Source organism: Lolium rigidum, chromosome 3 (assembly GCF_022539505.1).
Source record: "Lolium rigidum isolate FL_2022 chromosome 3, APGP_CSIRO_Lrig_0.1, whole genome shotgun sequence".
Taxonomy (NCBI): domain Eukaryota; kingdom Viridiplantae; phylum Streptophyta; class Magnoliopsida; order Poales; family Poaceae; genus Lolium; species Lolium rigidum.
Window position 1 is genome coordinate 393,998,647 of NC_061510.1, and position 19,316 is coordinate 394,017,962.

At 47.5% G+C, this 19,316-nt stretch overlaps 1 protein-coding gene across 1 annotated transcript; it reads left to right on the forward strand.

Moving 5' to 3' along the window:
- The first annotated feature begins 17,967 nt into the window (after positions 1–17,967).
- Positions 17,968–19,071, forward strand: LOC124700819 (BTB/POZ and MATH domain-containing protein 2-like). The gene is made up of 2 exons (XM_047232888.1): positions 17,968–18,712; positions 18,746–19,071. The coding sequence occupies exons 1-2, from the start codon at positions 17,968–17,970 to the stop codon at positions 19,069–19,071; spliced, it is 1,071 nt and encodes a 356-aa protein (XP_047088844.1).
- The last annotated feature ends 245 nt before the right edge of the window (positions 19,072–19,316 follow it).

A 19,316-nucleotide genomic window follows, 5' to 3' on the forward strand; every position in this document is an offset into this window, starting at 1 on the left:
AAGCTTCCAGAAGACCGGAGGGGAGACGAAGTGGGGCCACGGGGCACCGACACAGTAAGGCGGCGCGGCCAAGGGGGGGCCCGCGCCGCCCTAGTGTGTGGCCCCCCTGTCAGGCCTCTTGACCTGCCCTTCCGCTTACTTAAAGCCTCCGTCGCGAAACCCCAGTACCGAGAGCCACGATACGGAAAACCTTCCAGAGACGCCGCCGCCGCCAATCCCATCTCGGGGGATTCAGGAGATCGCCTCCGGCACCCTCGCCGGAGAGGGGAATCATCTCCCGGAGGTCTCTTCATCGCCATGATCGCCTCCGGATCGATGTGTGAGTAGTTCACCCCTGGACTATGGGTCCATAGCGGTAGCTAGATGGTTGTCTTCTCCTCATTGTGCTATCATGTTAGATCTTGTGAGCTGCCTATCATGATCAAGATCATCTATTTGTAATCCTTCATGTTGTGTTTGTTGGGATCCGATGAATATTGAATACTATGTCAAGTTGATTATCAATCTATCATATATGTTATTTATGTTCTTGCATGCTCTCCGTTGCTAGTAGAGGCTCTGGCCAAGTTGATACTTGTGACTCCAAGAGGGAGTATTTATGCTCGATAGTGGGTTCATGCCTCCATTAAATCCGGGACGAGTGACGGAAAGTTCTAAGGTTGTGGATGTGCTTGTTGCTACTAGGGATAAAACATCGATGCTTTGTCTAAGGATATTTGTGTTGATTACATTACGCACCATACTTAATGCAACCGACTCGTTGTTTACAACTTAATACTCGGAGGGGGTTCGGATGATAACCTCGAAGGTGGACTTTTTAGGCATAGATGCATGCTTGGATAGCGGTCTATGTACTTTGTTGTAATGCCCCGATTAAATCTAATAGTACTCATCATGATATATGTATGTGCATTGTTATGCCTTCTTTATTTGTCAATTGCCCAAGCTGTAATTTGTTCACCCAACATCTGCTATCTTATGGGAGAGACACCACTAGTGAACTGTGGACCCCGGTCCTATTCTTTACATCTGAAATACAAACTGCTGCAATTGTTTTTTACTGTTCTTTGCAAACAACCATCATCATCCACACTATACATCTAATCCTTTGTTTACAGCAAGCCGGTGAGATTGACAACCTCGCTGTTATGTTGGGGCAAAGTTCTGTGATTGTGTTGTGCAGGTTCCACGTTGGCGCCGGAATCCCTGGTGTTGCGGCGCACTACACTCCGCCACCATCAACCTTCAACGTGCTTATTGATTCCTACTGGTTCGATAAACCTTGGTTTCTTACTGAGGGAAAACTTACTGCTGTGCACATCACACCTTCCTCTTGGGGTTCCCAACGGACGTGTGTCTCACGCGCATCACGTCGGCAGATCCAAACGGCGATATAACAAGGCCGTTTGATCCTTGGTCAGTTTGCCATGAAAGTGGACACGCAACCATTTCCTGGCGTCAACATGGTGGAAATCAATTACTCCACGAGGCATCAGCCAGATTTCTCATTCGATGTTAACATGGCAGGGCCTGTATACCACCATGGCAAGGATAAAGAAGAAAGTGGTCACTCCCGTGGCCAGGAAAAGGAGGAGGCCGGCCCACGCGATCGGCCCCGATATGATGACAGACGGTACATCACCGAGGAACAAGTGAGAGACGTGCGGTATCAACGACCGCTCTCCGCTCATCTCCTTAACAAATATGAGCGTCAGTACGACCGACGTCAGCGGTACGACAGAGATGACGAAAGATATCGTCGGTCTGACGTAGACAATGGAAGATATCGTCGGTATGATAGAGACGGCGAAGGATATGAGCACCGCGCAAAGGGGAAGTCAAGAGAGCAGGAAGACATGGATAGACACTGGGATTGTCCTTTCTTTAAGCACTGCTGGGATTCAGGAATGAGCCGATTGCCTACAATCGACAACTGCCCGGAGTGTAGACAGCAGAAGAAGGACACAGGTGGGGTTTCAGTGTTCAAGCGTCTAGGACCTCTCCCATCTCAGGACAGACGAGCTGAGTCATCTCAAGAGGAAGAGTTCGAGGAGTCAGAAGATGAAGAAGAAGATAGATACCACCGGCCAAGGTGGTTCCCTGATGGACTCAGTCACTCCCAAAAGCGTAGGGTTCAGCGGCTACGTAGCTTGGAGGAAGCCGAGGCGCAATACCTGCACACGTTGAGGAAAGCGCGGCCCGATCTGGCCCTGAAAATTCAGCAAACTTTGGACGCGGAGAGTCGTCCACAGAAGAAGGAATGGCGCCCCAAACAAGTAAAATCCGATGCGAATGCATCGGCTGGCACAAATATGGTGTTCGTACTTCCGTCGGAGTTTTGTGCTCCGAGAACCGAAGAAGTGCCGGTAGCACAGTTTGACTGCGGCCCACGGCCAGTTATCTTTGAAAAGCCACGAGAGAAGAGCTACAAACATCTGAAGGCCCTGTACCTAAGAGGTTATATCAACGGGCAGCCTGTCAGCAAGATGTTGGTTGACACGAGAGCGGCAGTCAATATAATGCCATACTCCATGCTACGGTGTTTGGGACGCTCTAACGCAGATTTGATCAAAACCAACGTCACACTAAGCGACTTCAACGGCCAGGCATCATAAATGCAAGGCGTTCTGAACGTGGATCTAACCATAGGCCGAAAAACCATCCCTACATCATTCTTCATCGTCGACAGCAAAAGCACCTACGCTGTCCTGCTAGGGAGGGATTGGATTCACACCAACTGCTGCATTCCATCTACAATGCACCAATGCCTGATACAATGGGTTGGAGATGAAGTGGAGGTCGTTCATGCAGATGATTCGATCGAGATCTCAATAGCTGGCATGAATATTTGGGACGCGGAAGACCAAGAGCCGCTCTCTGGAGTCAGTTTGGACGGCTGTGAGCGCATCGAAGCTACAAAAAACGGGGTGAGGCTGGTCTTATCCACCGGCCTGATAGAGTAGCAAGAGCAAAGTCAATCGACGTACGTGGCAAGGCCGATCCCTGCGATCGGCCCCAAAAAATAAAAAGCAATGATCTCACCTCAAGCATGTCACGTAGTCGTAGTAGGGAGACTCCCTCCCGTAGTGGAGCACAAATAAGTTGTAAACCTTCATTGAGCAATGCAATCGAAAAGGAGGCCGATTCCAGCAATCGGCCCAAATTATCCTCACCATACGTTTTGCCTGTGTTCAGTATTGATCTAGCAGGCGACGGGAAGCTAGGCTATGGGTTTACATCGGCTGATGAACTAGAAGAGATTGACATTGGTCCTGGGGATAAGCCACGACCAACATTTATCAGCAAAAAGTTAGATCCGCATCTGAGGGGCCTGATGATAGCTTTGTTGAAAGAGTACCCAGATTGTTTTGCCTGGGATTACACAGAGATGTCCGGGTTAGACATTAGCATCATTGAGCATTGGCTCCCTCTTAAGAAAGGATTTCGGCCGTTCCAGCAACGAGCACGACAAATGAAGGCCGAAATTTTAGTAGAAGTCAAGAAAGAGATCGAGAAAATGTTGAACGCCGGGTTCATCAGGCCATGCAGGTATGCTGAGTGGATTTCTAGTATCGTACCTGTAGAGAAAAAGGACGGCCGATGGCGCGTCGCCATAGATTTTCGGGATCTCAATAGAGCCACTCCAAAGGATGAGTATCCAATGCCGGTAGCAGAGACATTGATCAATGCAGCTGCTGTCATAAGGTTTAAGTTTCATGGATGGCAATGCCGGTTACAACCAAATTTTTATGGCTCCAGAAGATATACACAAGACTGCATTCAGAGTACCAGGTTCGGTGGGCTTGTTTGAATATGTAGTCATGACATTTGGACTAAAAATGCCGGCGCAACATACCAAAGAGCCATGAATTACATCTTTCATGATCTGATCGGCAAGTTGGTGGAGATTTACATTGATGACGTGGTAGTCAAGTCTGTCTCAGTAGAAGGACACGTGGAGGATTTGCGACGCATCCTGGACCGAACTAGAAAATTCGGGCTAAGAATGAATCCAAAGAAGTGTGCTTTTGGTGTGACGGTCGGTCAATTCTTGGGCTTCTTGGTTCATGAACGCGGAATTGAGATCGGCCTGAAAAGTCAGGAGGCAGTACGAACAATGAAGCCACCTACCACTAAGAAGGAACTCCAGTGTCTCATCGGCAAAATCAACTTCGTCAGAAGGTTCATCTCCAACCTGTCAGGGCGAATCGAGCCGTTTATGTGATTGGTAAAAATTAAATTTGATGAGGAGTTTCGCTGGGGGGCAGAGCAACAGCGAGCGTTTGACGAGATTAACGAGTATCTAACGAAGCCACCTGTGTTGGTTCCGCCCCAGCAAGACAGACCATTCTATATTTACTTGTCAGTAGCCAGAACTTCCATCGCCTTAGTGGTGGTGCAAGTTTATGATGGTCTGGAGAGAGTCGCTTTCTACCTCAGCAGAAGGATATTGGATGCAGAGACTAGGTACCCTGAGATCGAGAAGTTGTGCCTCTGCCTATTTTTTACCTGCACCAAGCTTCGTCACATCTTTACGTCGGCAGAAATTGTCATCATATGCAAATCAGATGTCATCAAACATATCGTTGTCGGCTCCTGTGTTGAAAGGCCGACTCGGTAAGTGGATGTTTGCATTATCGGAATTTGATCTCCGGTATCAGCCTGCGAAAGCGATCAAGGGACGGGCGTTAGCCGATCTTATTGCTGAACGAATCAACACTGATATAGCAGCATTGTCTGTGCGTGCATGGGCCATGTTTTTCGATGGATCGGCTTGTGATGATGGTTGCGGCATCGGCATTCTACTCGTGTCGCCCCGGGGGCAACGTATTCCTTCTCCATCAGGCTGTCTACCCCTTGCACCAACAATGTCGCTGAGTATGAAGCAATACGCAAGGGAATGTAGTTGCTTTTGGAAGCCGGGGCAGAAGCGGTGGAACTTTTTGGAGACTCAAAATTGGTGATTTCCCAACTCACGGAGGAATATAAATGTGAGAGCGAGTCGCTCTTCCCATTATGGATGCAATGCCGTGAGCTGATGACACAAGTTAGGTACATAAACTTCAACTGGATCCCGAGGTTGCAGAATACCGAGGCGAACGATCTCGCACAGATGGCGTCAGGCTACAAGTACGTAGCAGGTGGAGCCGATGTCCAGGTACAGTTCCTGGAACCGGATGACTGGAGAGCCGATATCTTCAATTACTTGAAAGATTCGGCTCGGGGGGCACCTAAACGGATAAGGTATAAGGCCATGCAGTACGTCCTTATTGGGGATGACATGCTCTACAGGACATTGGAAGGGTTACTTCTCAGATGTCTGGGACCAGCCGAGTCAAATCGGCTGTTACACGAGGTACATGAAGGCGCCTGTGGAACTCACCAATCGTCTTATAAGATGAAATGGTTGATCAGGCGATCGGGGTTTTATTGGCCCACCATGCTTGAGGATTGTTTTAAGTACTATAAAGGGTGTCAAGCGTGTCAGAAGTTTGGGAAAATTCAGATGGTACCCGCATCAGCAATGAACCCCATCATCAAGCCTTGGCCATCTCGAGGGTGGGGCATGGATATGATCGGTAAAATCAATCCTCCATCGAGCAAAGGCCATGTGTGGATTTTGGCCATTACAGATTACTTCACTAAATGGGTGGAGGCCGTCCCTATGAAGTCAGTAGCATCAACTGATGTTATCAATTTCGTGAAAGAACATGTCATTCATAGATTCGGGATTCCCTAGACTATCACGACCGATGGAGATTCGGTCTTCACTTCTCGCGAGTTTAGAAAGTTCTGCGAGGACATGGGGATTAAGCTGATCCGATCATCTCCATACTATGCTCAAGCAAATGGACAAGCTGAAGCGTCTAACCAGAGCCTTATCAAGTTGATTAAGAGGAAAGTCGACGAGCAGCCTAGACATTGGCACGAGGTATTGTCAGAGGCTTTGTGGGCTTATCGCATGTCATGTCATGGAGCGATAAAAACCTCGCCATACCATCTGGTCTATGGACAAGAAGCTGTATTACCCTGGGAAATCACGGCTGGCTCGAGACGTGTCACGTTTCAGAATGATTTAACAACCGAAGAATATGCAGCCCTGATGAGTGATAGCATTGAGGATCTAACGGAACTTAGACTTTGGTCGCTTGAGAAAATTAAAGAGAACAAAGCCAAGGTAGCCCGCGCATATAATAAGAAGGTGAGATCAAAGGAGTTCCACGTTGGTGATCTGGTATGGGAAGCTGTATTGTCATTGTGGACTAAGGATGCAGTGTATGGTAAATGGTCTCCAAATTGACATGGGCCGTACAGGGTCGACCACGTTTTAAAGGGTAACGCATACATGCTCGAGGAGCTGAGCGGTGTGAAGTTCCCAGTGGCCGTTAATGGTCAGCATCTCAAGAAATATTTCCCAAGTATGTGGGATGACGGACAGTGAAATATGGGGGCCGATGCATGAAATCGGCCAGTAATTTTTTTTTTAAATATACAAAGCACAGTCGATGCACAGACATCGACTTTAGAACTAAAAAGCCGATGCACAGCCATCGACTCTAGAGGTACAAACTGTCACAAGCAGGTATCAGGTCACCGTTTGAATTTGGGGAATGGCCGCTTGGACCTGTCTAAATAAGTGACTGAGGCTGGCCTTACTGGCGTGTCATGGTGAAAGGCCGATGCGTTGCTATCGGCTCTTTGCGCGTTGACCTACTTTGATAATCGGAAAAATCAAACCGAAGCATTCTTCATTGATTAAAAGAGGGTTTTTACAATAAGAGCCGATTGCTCACAAAAGGAGATCTGCTGCCTAATGAACTACTACTAGCCCTATTCTAGTAGTCCCTAATCTAGGGGCCGGCGCTGTCGCTACCGTCGCTGCCCTCGTCGTCACCGTCCTCGCCGCTATCGGCGCTGCTACCGGCGATGTCTTCGTCGCTGCTGCTGAAGCCGTTGGCAGGGGCTTCTTCATCGTCGTCGTCGTCGTCGTCCTCCGATCTGGCGCGGAAGCGCTTCGCCGGCGGGTAGTCGTCGGAGGAGGTGTCGTCCTTCGCTTCATCCTCTCCGTCGGAGGAGAGGTCCTCACCCCAGGAGAAGGCGTCGTCGTCGCTCTCCTCCTCCAACTCCCCGGCCACGAGGAACTGGAGGTTATCCTCCCCGTCGGTCAAGGATTCGTCATCCTCTGACCCGACGGTGAAGTCCCAATCCCTCTCGTCCCACCACTCTGGGGCGTGGGCCTCGTAGGCCGCTGTCGGGTCGTACTCCGGCGTCGGCTCGCGGGAGGAGGAGGATTGGAAGGAGAGACCCGAAGAGGCAGAGGAGGAGTCATGGTTGCAGAGGAGGGTTTTTTGCGATTGCTAATGCGGAACAGGAGAATGAAGAGGCGAACTGCTCAGATGAGGTTAAATAAAGGGGATATAGTGGGAGATGATTCAATGCTGTGGCGGTTTTCGAGGATGCGGTGCCAAAGCTGTCAATCGTGCAGTACGCAGAAGTTGAGAAGACAAGGCATCATGATGGAAGGACACTGAAGCGGTTCTGCTCTGCAACGCGTAACCCGATGAAGAAAAAACAGAGTGGTTTTGGAATTATTATTGCCGAAACCAGGGGGCATGTGTTATCACCAGAATTTAGCCAAAGCAGGAGATGGGCCGTGATTGAGATGGGCTTAGAGGACATGCACATAAGGTGTCTCTGAATCGGCCTCGTGCGGGAGTTTGGGCTAGATTGCCCGTGTATCTGTACATTATAGTAGATCACGTTTTAGTTTAGAATTAAGAGATAGAGTTTAGTCGTACACAGCTAGGTTTATTCCAAAGATAGAAAGTCTACGGACTATAAATATGTACCTAGGGTTATTGAGAAAGGAGGACGATCACGTTCATAACAAACACAATCTAGGTGCATCGCCACCCCTTGTTTCGAGGGTTTCTTCCGGGTAAGCGTCATGCTGCCTAGATCGCATCTTGCGATCTAGGCAGTATCAGTTTATTCGTTGTTTTGTGTTGCTCGTACTGAAGCCTTGTTGATGGCAAGCAATACTGTTATCATAGATGTTTTGGGGCTAACGTCGATGCTTTTCTGATATGCTTGCTTAGCTATGCTGCCTCTCAATATCTAGTTGCCTTTGCACCTATCTTGGGTGTAAGGGCAACATCTTGCTTGGTCTTTATTTAGTAGATCTGATCTGTGATAGTCGTTCCTTGTTCTCCAAGGATTAGTTTGATATCCGCATGATTAGGCCTTGCAAACGGGTTGAACGATCCAGTAGTGCGTAAGGTATGGATTGACGATCCTAGAGGGATTGTTCCGGGAATCGACTTTATGTTGGTTTTTAGGCCTCTTCTAGGACTAGTTTTCTGTTATCTTTCGTATCTGCCAGGCTCAACTACGTGTAGGATGTTCCGGTTATGCGGTGAAAACCCTAGACTGTCGTAGATCGATTTAACTTGGTATTGATAAAGCAGGATCCCCATGTTATCGTAAATCCAACATGAACCATGGGTTAATCGGCTCTTTGAGCCGATTCACAGGGTAACCTGAGAGCCGATCGGGGCTCGTATTTAATGTTTACGTGTCTGCCATGCAGGAAACTAATTGAAGCAATCCATCACCTTCCTGACCAGGTATAGGTCAGGTGGCACACCCTCGCAATAGCCAGGACGTGTGCCGGAGTTTTGCGGGCCGTCACCCGAGGAACCAGGGCCCACCAGCAGTCCTGGGAGCCTCCCGGCTCTTCGTGTTGCTTGTCGCTGCTCGCCGGTGGGTTTTGGCAGACAACAACTACGAATCAAACATGCCCTGAATTTTATAATCCAGCGGAAAATAAGTGTAGTAAAAAAGCTTGACATGCTAGACAGTAGACAAGACACTACCAAGCCTAACCAACATACATGACAGGGTGTACAAAACAATATCATCACACACCAAGAATGCTATGTGCCGCACCCGACCTAAACCAGGACATACACTACTTGGTATTTTGGTAAGTCACTCCAACTTCTTGGCTCCAAGTTTCATCTTCACCGGATGTTGTGTACGTAGGTCATATCTGCATCTGGCTGATATCACGCAGAAGACCGCACAACTGCAAAGATATTACAATCTGGTTTTTATTGGCCTACTTTATTTAAAATTGTGCTACTTATATATGTTAAAGTTTGTGATAAATGTCAATGTGTGGAAAATAGTGGTAAGAGAAATAAAATGCCAATGAATTATTCACTTACTCTTGAACATTTTATGTATGGTGATTTGACTTTATGTAACCATTCTCGGCCTCAACAACAAAGCATACTCATATTTTGGTTGCAGTAGACTATGTTACAAAGTGGGTGGAAGAAATTCCCACAAAAAGTGCCGACCATGCTACAACAATGAAAATTCTCAAGGACATTATCTTTTTCTAGGTTTGGAGTACCTAGATTTTTAATTACTGATGGTGGTTCTCATTTCATAGATGGAGTCTTCAGGAAAACTTATCGTAAAGTAGCATCTCCATATCACACACAAACTAGTGATCAAGTTGAATTAAGTAATAGGGAAATAAAACTCATATTAGAGAAGACTGTCAATAGAGCTAAATCTGATTGACCAACTAAAATTAATGATGCTTTATGGGATTATAGAACTTCTTATAAAATCCAATAGGTATATATCCTTATAGAATGATCTATGGAAAAACACGTCATCTCCCTGTAGAACTAGAACTCAAAGCTAGATGGACTATTAAACAACTCAACTTTGATTTTAAAACTGCAGGAGAGAAAAGAATCCTAGACTTAAACTTACTAGATAAATAGAGAAATGAAGCTCATGAAAGTTGTAGATTATTTAAAGAAAAAGTTAAAATTTGGTATGACAAAAATATAAAGAGGAAGGAATTCAAAATAGGTGTTATCACCAGATTTTGGCTAAATCAGGAGGTGGGCCGCGATCAAGATGGGCTTGGAAGATTACATATGAAAGATCTATGAAGCGGCCTCGCACGGAGAAGTTGGGCTAGTTAGCCCGTGTATCTTAGTAGAATAAATTATGTATCGATTTAGAAGTTAGAGTTTATCTCGTGCACGGTTTAGTGCACGTCCACATTAGAAAGTCCCCTGGACTATAAATATGTACCTAGGGTTTATGGAATAAACAACAACTCACGTTCAACCCCAAAACAAACCAATCTCGGCGCATCGCCAACTCCTTCGTCTCGAGGGTTTCTATCAGGTAAGCGACATGCTGCCTAGATCGCATCTTGCGATCTAGGCAGCACAAGCCCCACGTTGTTCATGCGTTGCTCGTACTCGAAGCGCTTTTGATGGCGAGCAACGTAGTTATCATTAGATGTGTTAGGGTTAGCATTGTTCTTCGTTTAAGCATGCTTACGTAGTGCAACCCTTGCATATCTAGCCGTCCTCACGCCTATCCCAGGTGTGGGGGCGGCACCCCGCTTGATCATTATTTAGTAGATCTGATCCGTTACGATTGCTCCTTGTTCTACAAGGATTAGTTTAATATCTGCAATAGTTTGGCCTTACAAAGGGGGGGAGGATCCGTGGCACGTAGGGTGGCGTTCGCGAGTCCTAAACGGGATGTTCCTAGGATCAACTTCATGTTGGTTTTCCGGCCTTGTTTAGGATCGGCTTGCGAGCACCGTGCGTGGCCATCCGGCCCAACCCGGAGTAGGATGATCCGATTATGTGGTGAAAACCCTAAATCGTCGTAGATCTCATTAGCTTCATCTTGATCAAGCAGGACCACCAAGTATTCGTACACCCCGTACGGATCATGGGTGGATCGGCTCTTTGAGCCGATTCACGGGATAACCCGAGAGCCGATCGAGGCTCGTATTTAACGTTTACATGTATGCCCCGCAGAAACTAAGCGAGGCAATCTCATCACCTTCCCGACCAGGTATAGGTCGGGTGGCACGCCCTTGCACTTCGCAACGCCGCGTGTGACCAGAAGAGCATTGCGGGCCGTCGCTCGGAGGGGTCTCAGCCAGCCGCAGCTCTAGGCTCCCCCCGGCTCTACAGTGTTGACAAGGCCGCTGCCCGCCGGTGGGTTTTGGCAGTCAACACATTCTGGCACGCCCGTCGATGTAACGAAGGGAAGGGTTAAGCTAGTTTTATCCACTGGCCTGACCATGTAGTTGAAGCCAAGCAATGTGCAAGTCGGCGAGGCTGATCCTTGTGATCGGCCCCAGGGATCTGTGAAGGAGCATTACAAGACCTTTACTGAGCAAACAACGTGGAGGCCGATTCCAGTAATCGGCCGGGAATATCCTCACCCACCATTCTGCCTGGGTTCAACATGTTATCCAACAGAGCCGATACCATCAATTCTCTTGACAGAATCGGCTCGGGGGGGCACCCAGGTATATAAAGTACGAGGGTGTGCAACAGAACCATTTCATCTTCTGTTGATGGGTATTGGAACATGGGGGGCCGATATACAAGTCGGCCGGAAAAATAAAAAAAAAAAATTCGGAAAATTTCAGGCATAGCCGATGCGACGAGCATCGACTTAAGAGCGAGAGGGGGTAGTTCCCTCCAAGAGTCCGGAGAGCGTCGGAAACACGAAAACGTTCTCACCGGAAGGTGCTTCGACTGCCGAAGATGATGAGCTGATCTGATCAGCAAGGCGCAAGGTTTGGACTAAAGAAGCTCGGGGGAGGGCGGCTCGTCCTGGAATTCCCTCATTCTAAAAGAGCCGATTTGTTCTAAATCGGTTGATACGGCGTTGTGAGTTAGAAACCAAGGATGATTGACGTAATCAGCTCGCTGCTATTCTTACCTTGAAGGCCCGGGGGGCAGCTCACTTTGAAGGTCTCTGCTCCGGGGAGCCGATCTCGTTGGGATCGGCCGAACTCTGCACCGCAAGTTACCTGAAGAACGGTGCCTATGTTGCAAAATTATCATAGCTTGCTGGATCGGCTGTATGGACCCTCAACGGAAGGGAGGTAATCGGCTGGTGGCCCTGCGGGGTAATTCTCTTGGACGGGGTTGGGCCCGCCCCGAAATCTCAATGGTGATGATCCATCCTTTACCCTCGCCGTGGCTAAGGCTCGGGGGGCAGCTCGCCCTCGAGGTCTAACCAACTCTGTCAAGGTGGGCCCGCTCTTCGTGTCGGCTCGTTCAAAAGACGGTGTTTATTGTAGAGGGAAGCTGTCGGAGCTGAACGAGCGAGAATTCGGAGAGAATAAGGAAGAGGAGACCGACATTATTTCAGGAGGTTTGCCGCTAGGTCCAACATGTCATCTTGAATGAGATCTCGTGGATTCGCGCGAATAAGGCTTGGACTTGTGTGGCAAGGAGTTTGGGTCTAGATGGATCTATCTCAAAATCTAGTGTGGGAGGCCGGCGCGATGCCATCGGCTTGTTGGGCATGGTCTAGTGTGGCAATCGGCAGAATCGGGAGGGAAGACAATCGGCTAAATTATCATAAATGGAATCGGCAAAATCGAGTTGGGGAATTTCTTCATTGATGAGCCAGATTTCTTACGGAGAAGAGCTGATTGCCCTCAAAAGAGAAGACCAGGGGGATACATTGCCCCGTCTGCTACTCGCTAGTCCTATGCTAAGACCCTATCTAGGGGCCGCTGCTGCCCTCGTCGTCGTCGTCGTCACCGTCGTCGCCACCGCCGGTGCTACTCCCCGCCGGCTCGTCGTCGCTGCTCCAGCGGCCGCCGATAGGACCCTCGTCGTCTTCGTCCTCTTCGTCGGCGTCGTCGTCACTGTCGACGTCGCTGAAGTTCCCGGGCCGGAGGTGGCGGCGTTTGGCCGGCGGCTCATCGGAGGAGCCGTCTTCATCCTCTTCCTCCTCTCCCTCTTCCTTCACCTCCTCGGAGGTGGTGAAGTCCGCCCAGGAGAGGCGGTCGTCTTCGCTCTCCACCACCGCTTCCTCGCCAGCAAGGAAGCGGAGCTCGCTCTCCCCGTCGGTCTGGGATTTGTCATCCTCGGACCAGACGGAGGAGTCATGGTCCTCTTTGTCCCACTTTGTCGGGGCAAGGATGTCGTACGCCGCTTGCGTCCCCCACGAGGGCGTCGACTCTCGGATTGGAGAGGACACGTGGGAAGGATCCGACGAAGAGGAAGAGGAAGAGGAAGAGGACATGGTTGCGAGAGGAGGGTTTTTGGAGTGCCACCGCGGAAGGGGAAAAGAAGAGAACTGTTCGTTGCGGCTAAATAAAAGGAGGTGGGGGTTTTTAATTTCCGAGCAGTTCTCGAGGACATGGTGCCAAAACTGTCAAATCGTGCAGAGAAGTTGGGAAGGCAAGTCGTCATGATGAGGCATGCTGCGACAGTTCCGCTCCTGCCGTGATACGACCCCTCCGGGGAAAAACGCAGTGGTTTTGAAATTACCATTACCAAAACCAGGGGGCATGTGTTATCACCAGATTTTGGCTAAATCAGGAGGTGGGCCGCGATCAAGATGGGCTTGGAAGATTACATATGAAAGATCTATGAAGCGGCCTCGCACGGAGAAGTTGGGCTAGTTAGCCCGTGTATCTTAGTAGAATAAATTATGTATCGATTTAGAAGTTAGAGTTTATCTCGTGCACGGTTTAGTGCACGTCCACATTAGAAAGTCCCCTGGACTATAAATATGTACCTAGGGTTTATGGAATAAACAACAACTCACGTTCAACCCCAAAACAAACCAATCTCGGCGCATCGCCAACTCCTTCGTCTCGAGGGTTTCTATCAGGTAAGCGACATGCTGCCTAGATCGCATCTTGCGATCTAGGCAGCACAAGCCCCACGTTGTTCATGCGTTGCTCATACTGAAGCGCTTTTGATGGCGAGCAACGTAGTTATCATTAGATGTGTTAGGGTTAGCATTGTTCTTCGTTTAAGCATGCTTACGTAGTGCAACCCTTGCATATCTAGCCGTCCTCACGCCTATCCCGGGTGTGGGGCGGCACCCCGCTTGATCATTATTTAGTAGATCTGATCCGTTACGATTGCTCCTTGTTCTACAAGGATTAGTTTAATATCTGCAATAGTTTGGCCTTACAAAGGGGGGGAGGATCCTGTGGCACGTAGGGTGGCGTTCGCGAGTCCTAAACGGGATGTTCCTAGGATCAACTTCATGTTGGTTTTCTGGCCTTGTTTAGGATCGGCTTGCGAGCACCGTGCGTGGCCATCTGGCCCAACCTGGAGTAGGATGATCCGATTATGTGGTGAAAACCCTAAATCGTCGTAGATCTCATTAGCTTCATCTTGATCAAGCAGGACCACCAAGTATTCGTACACCCCGTACGGATCATGGGTGGATCGGCTCTTTGAGCCGATTCACGGGATAACCCGAGAGCCGATCGAGGCTCGTATTTAACGTTTACATGTATGCCCTGCAGAAACTAAGCGAGGCAATCTCATCACCTTCCCGACCGGGTATAGGTCAGGTGGCACGCCCTTGCACTTCGCAACGCCGCGTGTGACCAGAAGAGCATTGCGGGCCGTCGCTCGGAGGGGTCTCAGCCAGCCGCAGCTCTAGGCTCCCCCCGGCTCTACAGTGTTGACAAGGCCGCTGCCCGCCGGTGGGTTTTGGCAGTCAACAATAGGAGACTAAGTATTATTGTTCAATTATCGTTTCAAGTTCTGTGCAGGAAATCTATCATCAAGGTGGCAAAGTCCATTAGTTGTGCAAGAGGTGTATCACTCTGGAGCCATCCGTCTTCATAGAGATTACAAAGGTAAATCTCATGTTGTTAATGTACAACGTCTTAAACATTATATTTTAGGTGAAAAGTTCATATGAAAGGGAGTAGTTAAATCTCCAGAGTCCAGAAGCCATGATTGTAAATAATTATCCCCTACCAGACATCAAAAACCAATAAAAGTCGAGATCAGGTACGTAGAGATCTCGGAATCTCTTCATATTTTAGGATAGTTATTTTTTGAAAAATAAAGTGTATCACAAAATATTTGGACGAAACGGAGTTAAGACGGGCAAAAGAGACCAGGTAGCGCACCCCCTTGCCCGGGCGCGCCAACCGAGGTCTTTTGCCCCTTAGACTTCCGTTTCGCATCTGTTTCGTCTCCAACTCTTCGTGTTGACCTAAAATTGTCAATATATACCCCCTCTGCTGATCTAATCTCGCATCGAGTCATTTCGAGCGAACATTGTTTTCTACCCCGTGTTTCAGGTTTCTCTCCCGCAAAAGTCTTCGCCATGTCTTCGGGAGATTCCTACAAATGCTCTTCTATGCAAGATGATGATGAGCTCGATGGGCTTAGCCCCACATCCATGTGGAGGATGAGAAGGAGTAAAGACTACTCTGATGAAGAAGAAGAAGAAGAAGAGGAGGAGGAAAAGGAACATGTGGAAAAAGAAGAAGGCAATGAAGATGAAGGAGAATAAGATCACAAGAACATCACCAACACTGAATACAAGGGGGAGTTTCACCCACCTCCATACCTTTGGCTGCAGTGAGGGTGGTGTCGCTTCCTAGGAAGCTAAGGCGAACCGCTTGCATGAGCATGGGTGGAAGAGCTCCTAGAAACTGTCTTGCATCCAAAAATCTTTTTGCTAATCTTCGTCGCAAGAAAAACATGAGGGTTCCGGCAAGGGATCCTCCAGAGTGGAAGCCTAGCAAGGAGTTGGAAATGATGGATAGCTTCACAGTAGGTGATCTACATATTGATTGCCAATGTGAGATAACTATGTAGAGAAAAATAGGTTCAAGAATGAGGTGCTTGGCATCAATGAACCACTTATTGTAATTGTTGTAATTTATTGTGTGATTTATTAATATCTATAATTCCCCTTTTGTAATTGTTGTAATTTATTATTCAAAATGTTAATTTGGATTCTAATTGTATACTTGATTTTTTTTAGAAATGGGGCATCCCTAGCCTCTACATCAATCGATGCACACGACTTAATTGTACACTTGATTATAGTTCAAATTTAAATTCAAATGATGTGTTTGAATTTCAATTCAAAGTAATTATTTGAATTCAAGTGCTTTACTTATTGCACTCCAGTTTTGAATTCAAGTTGTAGATTTGAATTTCAATTCAAATTTCTTCCCTCTCAAAACCCTAAGTGCAAAGAGGTCATGTCGAAATCTATCGTACTCTCGCCACGACTAAACCCTAATTCACATCGAGAGAGAGACATCGACCCTCTAGGTTTTATGCATTTAAGCGCGAAATTTTCCCCATTTTGCGATGCAATGCACAATCCTTTCTAAAACTATCCGGTCGTCCTAAAACCTGGGATGTTACATTTTATCAAAATCTCATTGCCACCCGAGGATAAGATCATCTCCATCCAACCTTGTACCCTTTTCCACACTGTATCTTTAAATTATTTGGAGCAACCATTCTGAGTGACCCACATCCCATGGCAGTCCGAAATATCTATCAGACAAAGTTTCATTTGGCACCTCCAAAATAATTTTCAGGGCATTACGTGTCAACTCAGAAACCCCTTGCTGAAAAAAATCGATGATTTCTCTTTGATTATTCTCTGCCCGACGCCCCACTATATTGCTGAAGAAGATTGCCGACATATGTCGCCTGCACGTCACTAAGGCCAAAAAAACACCATCATCAAAAACTAAAAGGTGGTTAACACCAGGGCAGTAGCTACCGCCTTCACACCCTGAACCCCTGTATCAGCAGAATTCGCCTTTATCAAACACAAGAGACACATTTTTATTGAATCATTACGGCGCTAAGTTTAGCTGGGCTCCTCTCAAACAAAAAAGTTTGTCTGGGCTTGGAATTCGAGAATTAGTTGCCTTAGGAGAAACTTGGGCCTGGCTGTTCGGTTATAGCCAGGCGAGCGCATCTGTGCTTATATGCATACGTGCGACGGCGGACCCGATTACTCTATCGATCGCAGAAACCACGAGCTACACGGAGCGTCGCTGCGGCAGCTGGCGAGGCGGAGAGGGCTAGAGCTTGAGGCGAATAGGAGAGCGAGAGAAGGAGATTGACGCCCCGGCGAGACTTTGTGCGAGTACCGAATTTGAAATACTGCTGTCGGTAACACAGCGACGGCCCCTTCTAAGAGCAGACCAAATCCCATAATTCAAGGTGAGGATTTTAGATCCATTAGATGAAAGCCAGGTATCAAAAATCAGAGTGCCCAACTATGGTTTCTTAAGTATGATTTTCTAATTTGCTAGTTTTAAAAAAAATCCGTCGTCGCCATGTGCCGAGCAGCAGCGAAGCAACACAGGTGAAGTGCAGAGTCCTACCTTTCAGGGTGAAAACCCAAGGTCTGGCCTTAACTGGTTGTGCCTGACAATGATCTTGGTGGAGGCATTGTTTTGAGAGCGGGGACTATCTTCAGGGTGAAAATCTAAGACCTTTAATCGGACGACGACGGTGTTTGAGCACTGTTCCTTTCTTGCAGGCGTCGTTTTTTGGAGAGTCTGTAATTCAGGTGTTGTCTTGGCGGTGGATGTATTGCTGTTATTAGGCTCGAGATACTGTAGCGGAACTTTTGTTTTTTAGTTTCTTTTCCTTTTTTTTGGATGTATGTATCCGTAGAGCCATTAGGGTGGTGCGTTGTTGCAGAGGCTGAGTGTAATTGGTATCTTCTTGATATTAATATATTCCCTTTATCGAAAAAAAAACAGCGAGCAATAGACATGAGCCCGCGGAACAAATAGATGCGAATTGGTATTTAAGATTCATTACGTGGGTTAAATCTTGACTTGCATCTTTTACACGATGCAACCCGTGCGTGAATTTTACTTTATGTCCTGTTGATTTAGTTTTGGGTCGTATAATTTATTACTCTCTCCTCCCACGAAATATGTCTTATACATCTAAATTTAGGCAAAGTTAAGACATGTTTTATAAGACGAAGGGAGTGCTATATTTAGTAATTTTACTTTTCAATCAATCATTTTCGCCACACGAGATTAATTTGTCCTCCCCTACTGCAGGAAACTCTTTCCTCTCGCTAATCTTCCATCCTGCTCCAGGCTACCAAACTCACTTCCAGAGCAGAATGGCAGAGCATTGCAAGATTTCTGCTGTCTTTGTGGCTGAGGAAATGTCATATGTGGCTGAGGAAAAGTTACATTTTGTGCTCAAGCTAGATGGATACTCAAGAGCCAAGGAGATATTCAAGACGGGCGAACAGGTGGTTTCTAATCAGTTCACTGTTGGAGGTCATACCTGGGCCGTGAGATATTTTCCAAACGGTGTCAGCGAGAAGTATGCCAATTTCATATCTGTGTATCTGCTTCTTAAATCTGCTAGTGAAAAAGGCACGAAGGCGACATTTACGCTGAGCGTGCTTGACAAGGATGGGGAACCGGTTCGTTCATTCAGCCGCACCGTCCATATACACACTTTCTCAAGGGGAGAAGCATCAGATTGGGGACACCATGACATGATCAAGAAGGTAGATCTGGAGGGTTCGGAGCATCTGAGAGACGACTGTTTGACCATGAGGTGTGATATCGTCATGAAGGAGAACCACGACGAAGAAACAAGCGACTTGCACCGGCATCTCGGTAACCTCCTAAAGAGCAAGGATGCAGCCGACGTAACCTTTCAAGTCGGTGGAGAGTGGTTTTCGGCTCACAGGTGCATCCTCGCTGCTCGGTCAACCGTTTTCAAGGCGGAGCTCCTCGGCGCCATGAAGGAGAGTTCTCCCGGTAGTCCAATCGAGATTCGTGACATGGAGGCTGATGTGTTCAACTCCTTGCTCCATTTCATATACACCGAATCACTTCCTCCGCCCGAGAGTGCTACCAACAAAGGTGCTGAAGCACATGGAGACTTGGTGATGGCTGGTCATTTGCTTGTAGCAGCCGATAGGTACGATATCGGGAGGCTGAAACTTATATGTGAGAAGAAACTGTGCGATCACATGGATTCCGACATGGTGGCAACCAACTTGGCTTTGGCCGAGCAGCATGGTTTCCATGGCCTCAAAAAAGCTTGTTTGAAATTCCTAGCTTGTGCTTCCAACTTGAAGGCAATGGTGGAGAGCGATGGATTTGAGCATCTAAAATCCAGCTGCCCGTTTGTTGTCAAGGAGCTGATAGCTAGAGTTCAGCCGGCTGAACTAAAGGCGAAGAAGGATCTTGTGATGGAAATTTGATAGAACTGATCAATAATTATCATCCACTTACTGCTAAGCGCTGTGCTTGTCTCCAAGTATTGTTGCGTAAGACTGGTTATAGTGCATAGTATCATATACTAGTATCATGCATATGATACTTGTTTATGATACTATCTCTATAGTGGGTGCTATTATAGAGTAGTAACATAAACTTCCAAATTTATTGTTTTGTAGAATCTCAATGTAAATCTACGTACCAGATTTATTTTCCATTTACTTTTCTC

What these genes read in the sequence shown, in the direction of transcription:
- LOC124700819 (XM_047232888.1), top strand. Translation starts at nt 17,968, where the DNA reads ATGGCAGAGCATTGCAAGATTTCTGCTGTCTTTGTGGCTGAGGAAATG. An exon ending in ATCACTTCCTCCGCCCGAGA is followed by an intron (nt 18,713 to 18,745) that starts GTGCTACCAACA and finishes AAGCACATGGAG; the next exon opens with ACTTGGTGATGGCTGGTCAT.